Here is a 9,109-nt window from a genome sequence, read left to right as displayed (position 1 = left end):
AAAAAAAAAAATACTGGGGGGGCGGGGGGGCAGTGTGTGGTAATTCCAGAAAGTTCCAAAAGCAAAACTTGAATTTGCTGCACATTGGCCAACTATTTACATAGCATTTTCATAATATTTACAACTATTTACGTTGTACTAGGTATTATAAGTAATCTAGAGACAATTTAAAGTATATAGAAGTATGTGTTTGGTTATATGCAAATACTATGCCATTTTATATAAGGGACTTGAGAATACACACATTTTGGTACTGGGGGCGGGGGACAGGGGTATCCTGGAACCAATCCCCCATGAATACCAAGGGAAGACTATGCGATACAAATAATAAGACTATGCGGTACAAATAAGCTCATAGGACAGGAATGGAGTAGTACTGCTGGATAGAGAACTACAAGAGCTCTGTTCTTGAGTAGATGACTGAGGATGGGATCCACTGAACAAGTGGAAATGTTGGTCTTTATATAGAAAAGCAATGGGGACTTCCCTGGTGGTGCAGTGGTAAAGAATCCACCTGCCAATGCAGGGGACACGGGTTTGAGCCCTGGTCCGGGAAGATCCCACATGCTGCAGAGCAACTAAGCCCATGTGCCACAGCTACTGAGCCTGCGCTCTAGAGCCCACGAGCCACAACTACTGAAACCCGCGCACCTAGAGCCCGTGCTCTGCAACAAGAGAAGCCACCGCAATGAGGAGCCCGCACACCGCAACAAAGACCCAACACAGACAAAAATTAATTAATTATTTTTTTTAAAAAAAGGAGAGCAATGGCTCGCAAACTTTTTGGTCTCCAGACTCTTTACGCTATCAAATTACAGAAGGCTCTTGAAGAGCCTTTCTGTATGTGAGTAATATCTATTTGTATTTACCATATTGAAATTAAAACTAAAAAAAATTTTTAACTATTTTAAAATGTTACATGTTAACATGACTTCTATGAAAAAATGACTATATTTCCCAAACATAAAAAATTTAGTGAGAAGCACTATTGAACATTTTTACAAATCTCTTCAATGTCTGGCTTAATAGAAAAGCTGGATTTTCATATTCACTTTTCTGCATTTAACGCATTGGGATTTGTTGTTTTCATTTAAGTACAAAATATCTGACCTCACACTGATACCTGTTTGGAAAAGGGAGTACTTTAATAACCTTTTTAAATTTTTTTGTGGGATCTTAGTTCCCTGACCAGGGATCAAATCCAGACCCCTGGCAGCAGAAGCGCGGAGTCCTAACCACTGCACCACCAGGGAATTCCCTTGAATAATCTTGTAAATGGCTGTGGATTTTCTTCTCTGATACTACACCAAAACTCAATGAGTGGTAGTTCCTTAAAGGTTATTTGCAATGCAGAATCTGAAAATATATTGACGAACTTTTCATACTGTTACATTAAAAATCATTGTTCTGGGACTTCCCTGATAGCGCAGTGGTTGAGAATCTGCCTGCCAATGCAGGGGACACGGGTTCGAGCCCTGGTCCAGGAAGATCCCACATGCCACGGAGCAACTAAGTCCGTGAGCCACAACTACTGAGCCTGTGCTCTAGAGCCCGCTCGCCTAGAGCCTGTGCTCTGCAACAAGAGAAGCCACCACAATGAGAAGGCTGCACACCGCAATGAAGAGAAGCCCCCGCTCACTGCAACTAGAGAAAGCCCCCTCAGCAATGAAGACCCAATGCAACAAAAAATAAATTTATTTATTTAAATAAAATAAAAATCATTGTTCTATCTTGTACTCTGAATAGACCTATTCATGAATGATTTTGTACACTCATATACATAGCAGCATTATTCACAATAGCCAAAAGGAATCAACTCAAGTATTCATCGATAGATGAATGGATAAACGAAATGTGGTCTATACATACAATGGCATATTATTCGCCTTAAAAAGAGAACTCTGACAGATGCTATAACATGGATTAACCCTGAAGACACTATGCTAAATTAAATAAGCCAGTCATAAAAAGACAAACGATGTAGGATTTCATTTATAAAAGGTACCTAGAGTTGTCAAATTCACAGAGACAGAAAGTAGGATGATGGCTGCCAGGGGCGGGGGGAAGAGATGGGACGTTGTTTAATGGGTAGAGTTTCAGTTGGGAAAGATGAAAATGTTCTGGAGATGGATGGTGGAGAGTTTCAGTTCTGCAAGAAGGGACTGGCTCCACAGTAACGTACATGTACTTAACATTACTGATCTGTACACTTAAAAACGGTTATGATGGCAATATTTTTTTAATATTTATTTATTTATCAGGCTGCATCAGATCTTAGTTGTGGCAGGCAGGATCTTCGCCGCAGAGCGCGGGCTCTAGAGCGCGTGGACTTCGTAGTCCCGTGGCATGTGGGATCTTAGTTCCCCGACCAGGGATCGAACCCTAGTCCCCTGCATCAGGAAGCAGATTCTTAACCACTGGACCACCAGTGGTTACCCTATGATAGTAAATTTTATGTTATATGCATTACACCACAATAAAAAACAACAACCACCACCACCACCACCACCAACTTCATCAGAAGAGTCTTAAAATATTGGGACTTGGGCTTCCCTGGTGGCGCAGTGCTTGGGAGTCCGCCTGCCGATGCAGGAGACGTGGGTTCGTGCCCTGTTTCGGGAAGATCCCACATGCCGCGGAGCGGCTGGGCCCGTGAGCCATGGCCGCTGAGCCTGCGCGTCCGGAGCCTGTGCTCCGCAAATGGGAGAGGCCACAACAGTGAGAGGCCCGCATAACGCAAGAAAAAAAAAAAAAAAAAAAAAATATTGGGACTACATGAGACAGGCTCACGGTAGTCAATACAACTTCTAAGATTTTAATTTATTTTCATTTGAAAGCTCAAATTCTATCACTGACAACAGATATTCTCAGTTGCTTCCCTTAAAGTGACAGCCTCACTTTTAATTTTTGAGAAACCGTTTGCCAAATACCCAAGTCTGAGTAATCAGTCTGTTGTTCATCCTTTGAAATCCAGAATTCCAGGAAATTTTTTTTTTTTTTTGCGGTATGTGGGCCTCTCACTGTTGTGGCCTCTCCTGTTGCGGAGCACAGGCTCCAGACACGCAGGCTCAGCGGCCATGGCTCACGGGCCCAGCCGCTCTGCGGCATGTGGGATCTTCCCGGACCGGGGCATGAATCCGTGTCCCCTGCACTGGCAGGCGGACTCTCAACCACTGCGCCACCAGGGAAGCCCCCAAAATTTAATTCTTTATTCAAACAGTCACACAAATGCTTTTCCTAAAGACAACCATCTTACCTACCTACTTCAGGGTGCAGAATTAGCATTCCTATTTCCCATTTTGTCACACAGATTATTCTAAAACCATGTAGTGAAGGACTGAGAATAAATTTATTAGTTTCTATTGCTTCATCATGGAAGCAACAGAAGTGAAACTGGGAGTGAACTACTTATACTGCCTTGACCTTTGTTAAATAAAGGGCCAGCAGGTTTACCCACCATTGCTTTTGCACCATTAGTGCCAATGTCAACCAGTGAAAACAGTAAATGGTCTACCAATTACGAAAAATTTTGACCTTGCGGAACCTCTGAAAGGGTCTTGGGGATCCCAGGGGCATACATACTGCACCTTGAGAACCTCTGAATAAGAGCATGGACCCACATCCAGAAGAATGTGGGACTTCCCTGGTGGCACAGCGGATAAGACTCCATGCAGCCAATGCAGGGGGCCTGGGTTTGATCCCTGGTCAGGGAACTAGATCCCACCACAACTAAGAGTTTGCGTACCGCAACTAAGGAGCCCGCCGGCTGCAACAAAGACCGAGAGCAAACAAACAAATAAAAAAAGAAAAAATAAAGAAAAGAATGTGTGGGTACAGATTTAAGATAGATTAAGAAACTCCTCTTCCCAACTGCTTATTACTGAACAATCAAATTTTTTATAAATTTATTTATTTTATTTATTTTTGGCTGCATTGGGTCTTCATTGCTGCATGCAGGCTTTCTCAGAAGTTGCACGCAGGCAACTTCTTCGTTGAGGTGCATGGGCTTCTCATTGCAGTGGCCTCTTGGTGCGGAGCGTGGGCTCAGCCACATGGGCTTCAGTAGTTGTGGCACATGGGCTCAGCAGTTGTGGCTCATAGGCTCTAGAGCACCGGCTCAGTAGTTGTGGCACACGGGCTTAGTTGCTCCCCAGCATGTGGGATTTTCCCCAGGGCTCGAACTCGTGTCCCCTGTGTTGGCAGGTGGATTCTTAACCACTGCGCCACCAGGTAGTCCCCAAATTTTTTTAAAAAGTAAAATCATCAAGTAAGAGCAAGAAGACAGGTGACGGTACTGAATGTTAAGAAGTTACTCAGCAGAATGGGAGAACAACTTGGCCAGGGAAACATGCTATAGATGCCAGGCAGTACTAAATAACCATTTCAGATCAGCTGTTACAAATTTATGAGACTAGTCATGTTTTTTCCAACCATCCTTCCAAGTTTCTCTCAGAATCAGATTATCATGCTCCTCAAAAGATCATCAATGCTTAGAATATTAATAATCACCTATCAGCAGTGTTTCAGGGGTCAAGTAGCCTAGCCACATTTATACCTTATCCTCAGTCCAGAAATTTAATACTATGGTATATACCAAGACTCTAAAAAGGTTATGCGAATGTGTGTTTAGGACCAATCCTGAGCAATACTCCTTCCACCCCAAAACGAGACTGACTCACAGATCAGTAGGTAGTATTTATAAAAGACATGGTTTTAATAACCAAGATAACAATGGAATTTAAGACCACAATGTGAAATGATAAAACAAATGAAAAACTTAAAAGACGCTTAAAAAGAAAAAGTGCAGATATTTTGCAAAAAGGATTAAACAGAATTTAGAACAGTAATTTTCAACTTAAGTGAGCTTAAGATTTAACAGGAAGCTTTTCCAAAACACTCATACACTCAAAGCTTAAGAAATGAAATCTCTAGGAATGCAACCCAGGCATTTACCTTTCGGATAAGCTTTCCAGTTAATTAATTATTATGCTTACCTCTGGTTAAAAACCACGGTCACATCCAAATGGGGAAGTTACATGGAAGTACATGTGAGCTCAATATAAAATTTAAAACTTTCAACCAGAATAACAACAAAATTGAAAATGGCAACCTTACAAAACAGAGATCTAAATCAGTAGAAGTATTCAAAGAAAGAGTAAGTTAGGGACTTCCCTGCTGGTCCAGTGGTTAAGAATCTGCCTTCCAATGCAGGGGACACGGGCGGGGAACTAAGATCCCACATGCTGCAAGGCAAATAAGCCCATGTGCCACAACTAGAGAGCCCACACACCACAACTACAGAGTAGCCTGTGCACCACAACTAGAGAGAGGTCTGCACTGCAACTAAGATCTGACACAGCCAATAAATAAATAAATAAAATATTTTTCAAGAAAAGAATAAGTTAGGGACTTCCCTGGTGGCACAGTGGTTAAGAATCCGCCTGCCAATGCAGGGGACACGGGTTCGAGCCCTGGTCTGGGAAGATCCTACATGCTGCAGAGAAACTGAGCCCATGCGCCACAGCTACTGAGCCTGTGCTCTAGAGCCCGTGAGCCAAAACTACTGAGCCTGCATGCCACAACAACAGAAAAATAAGTTAGCGTTTGCCAGGCATGTTGGGTACTAAGTAAGAAGAATTAAACAAGTTTTTCAATTCTAATATTTTAATCAAATACAAAAAAACCTGATGACATCATTGTCAGGACTCCATACTTTAGACAGGTACTTTAACATTCAGTCTTATCCGTTACCTATTGAAAATAATGAAACAGGGCTTCCCTGGTGGTGCAGTGGTTGAGAATCTGCCTGCCAATGCAGGGGACACGGGTTCGAGCCCTGGTCTGGGAAGATCCCACATGCCGCAGAGCAACTGGGCCCGTGAACCACAATTACTGAGCCTGCGTGTCTGGAGCCTGTGCTCCGCAACAAGAGAGGCCGCGATACTGAGAGGCTTGCGCACCCCGATGAAGAGTGGCCCCCGCTTGCCACAACTAGAGAAAGCCCTCGCACGGAAACGAAGACCCAACACAGCCATAAATAAATAAACAAAGCAAATTGTCTTTCAAAAATTAAAAAAAAAAGAAAAGAAAAAAAAAGAAAATAATGAAACAAACTGCCCTCAAGTTATATAGCTCTTAGTCTATGTTCCAGATATAAATCTAACTGCACCATGTGAATAATCTTACCTCTCCACTTTATCTGTAGAGGTAGAAGGAGCAGGGGCATCTTCTTCAATTCTGTAATGAAAAATTAAGGGGAAAAAAGTAAAAATGAAGGCTATTTTAAGACTAGAAATTAAACAAATTAAGAAAATATGGGGACTTCCCTGGTGGTGCAGTGGTTAAGGATCCGCCTGCCAACGCAGGGGACACGGGTTCGAGCCCTGATCTCGGAAGATGACACATGCCACAGAACAGCTAAGCCCGTGCACCACAACTACTGAACCTGAGCTCTAGAGCCCCGTGGGCCACAACTACTGAGCCCTCATGCCACAACTACTGAAGTCCACGTGCCTAGAGCCCGTGTTCCACAAGAGGAAGCCCACGCACCACAATGAAGAGTAGCCCCCGCTTGACGCAACTAGAGAAACCCCACGCGCAGCAACAAAGACCCAATGCAGCCAAAAATAAATAAATAAACTTTATAAAAAAGAAAATATAAAGCCATAAAAAGAGCGATTTATTGGGCTTCCCTGGTGGCGCAGTGGTTGAGAGTCCGCCTGCCGATGCAGGGGACACGGGTTCGTGCCCCAGTCTGGGAAGATCCCACATGCTGCGGAGCGGCTGGGCCCGTGAGCCATGGCCGCTGAGCCTGCACGTCCGGAGCCTGCGCTCCGCAGCAGGAGAGGCCACAACAGTGAGAAGCCCGCATACCGCAAAAAAAAAAAAAAAAGAAGAGCGATTTATTAAATGCCCAAAATATTAAGGTTTTACATAATATTTACATTATCAAATTTAATCCTTATTCAAATAACCGTTGTATGCTTATTTGCTACACATGAAGTATACTACAGTGAACAAGACAGTTACATCCTAGATTTGAGTTTACGATCAGACAGAAGAGAATGCAGTATTTATTATAACCCAGTATGTACAATCCTGAAAATCTCACATTCTGCAACTACTCACTAAAAATAAGTTTTTTTTTAAAAAAAAGGAAGAAGCAGTTTCCCAGAACATTTATTTTTTTGAAAAGTACTAATAAATATCTTTAAAATATTTCATAGTTGTGTTTACTAAAAAAGTCTAGAAATAATGACCAACTCAGCAGCAACGAGTAACCCCCCTAGCACCTAGACTGTGCTCCTGAAAATCCATTTCCCACTAAAAATAACCAAGACTCCACTGAGAAATAATTGATTCTAAGCCAGGGCAGGGGAAGTACATAGGTGAATCTGGGACAATTTCATGCCAGAAAGCAACAAAACTATATCTAATATTATTTAGGGTCATATCTACTTATGGCCATGCTAAAAGTAATTATAAAGGAAAAGTGGAAATACAGGGTAAAGCATGGGAAGAGTTCTTTGTACTATTTTTTCACTTTTCTATAAATTTGATGTTTCATATTTATAAAAATATTACAAAAGCACACTTAGGAGCCAACCTCAGTAAAATCTCACTGGCCAGAAGGGACAATGAGCATCAACAAAGATAATAATTGCATAACCAACAAGGACCTACTGTATAGCACAGGGAACTCTGCTCAATATACTGTAATAACCTAAATGGGAAAAGAACTTGAAAAACAACAGATACATGTATATGTATAACCGAATCACTTTGCTGTACACCTGAAACCAACACAACATTGTTAATCAACTATACTCCAATATAAAATAAAAAAAATTTTTTAAGATAATTACAATTGATTGAAAAACTCCAAATATGTTTAAATCCATGAGTTCACAATGACACACTGATAGGAGACCACTGCATTATTTTGAAAATTGATAAATAATGGGAAAGAATTTACCCTTTCTTTACAATAAAGTTATACCTTAGGTAGGTTTCAAGACAGGGTCGACCTAAGTTATTACTTAGGAACCCTACAGATTGACACCATTCACTTGGTATTAATTTAAATCCTTGTCTGTTTTTACCTGTCCCATCATCAGTTTTCACCTATATGCCAAAGGCAACATTCAGCTAAGACATATCATTTATAAATGTGCCCCCAAAGCACACCATGAGAGCTGAGTATGCTGTTAGCTGTGGTGAAATTGAAAAAAGAAAGAACAGTGGGAAAACAGGAAACTTTACTAGTGAGTACTAACACCTCAGGAGCAATAAATTAGAATTGAAGTATGTACAGCAAGAAACAGTAGAAGTATGAGAGAACACAAAAAGCTGTAGGAGAGAAAAAGGCTTTCCTATATAGACATTACTGAAAACTCCTCCAAAGGTTAAAACATACATATAAATAGAACTGAGTCAACTAATTTTTCACACCTGGACTTTCTTGTTTAGTGATAACAAATTTATTAAAATAGCAGTGTAATATACACAGTATGGACGAAACAAATGAACAATTAAAAAATAGCTTGCTGGGCTTTCCCTGGTGGCGCAGTGGTTGAGAGTCTGCCTGCCGATGCAGGGGACACGGGTTCGTGCCCTGGTCCGGGAAGATCCCACATGCCACGAAGCGGCTGGGCCCGTGAGCCATGGCCGCTGAGCCTGCACGTCCGGAGCCTGTGCTCCTCAACGGGAGAGGCCGCAACGGTGAGAGGCCTGCGTATCGCAAAAAAAAAAAAAATTGCTTGCTCAATTCAATAAATAAGTATACTAATTCAAAAAATTAAATTCAGCGGACATTTTAGTACCCACTATATGCTAAGCATCAGACACAGTCTCCAACAAAAGTTAAAGCAGAGGAGACAGGGAATTTCCTGGCAGTCCAGTGGTTAGGACTCCTCGCTCTCACTGCCAAAGGCCTGGGTTGGGGAACTAAAATCCCACAAGGCGCAGGGTGCCACCAAAAAAAAAAAAAAGTAGAGGGGACAACTTGAGAAAGGCAGAAGAGATTAAATGACAGGCAGGGACTAACTATATTGGAGTCTGAGTCCTAGAAAATGCTTTAGAGATGAAAAGGTGTCAGTTTCTTTCAGCA

The 9,109-nt window shown here is 41.9% G+C and overlaps 1 protein-coding gene across 4 annotated transcripts in view; it reads right to left on the bottom strand.

The window, feature by feature from the left end:
* Positions 1–9,109, bottom strand: part of NASP (nuclear autoantigenic sperm protein) — a 37,252-nt gene that overhangs the window by 16,235 nt on the left and 11,908 nt on the right. For all 4 annotated transcript variants that reach the window (XM_007450371.1, XM_007450370.1, XM_007450373.1 and 1 more), the window contains one exon: positions 6,187–6,237. In XM_007450371.1, coding sequence (XP_007450433.1) covers positions 6,187–6,237 — 51 coding nt within the window. The remainder of the gene's footprint in view (positions 1–6,186; positions 6,238–9,109) is intronic.

This window comes from Lipotes vexillifer, unplaced genomic scaffold, assembly GCF_000442215.2.
Source record: "Lipotes vexillifer unplaced genomic scaffold, Lipotes_vexillifer_v1.1 scaffold961, whole genome shotgun sequence".
In the NCBI taxonomy this organism is placed as follows: domain Eukaryota; kingdom Metazoa; phylum Chordata; class Mammalia; order Artiodactyla; family Lipotidae; genus Lipotes; species Lipotes vexillifer.
This window is presented reverse-complemented; position numbering and strand designations above follow the sequence as displayed.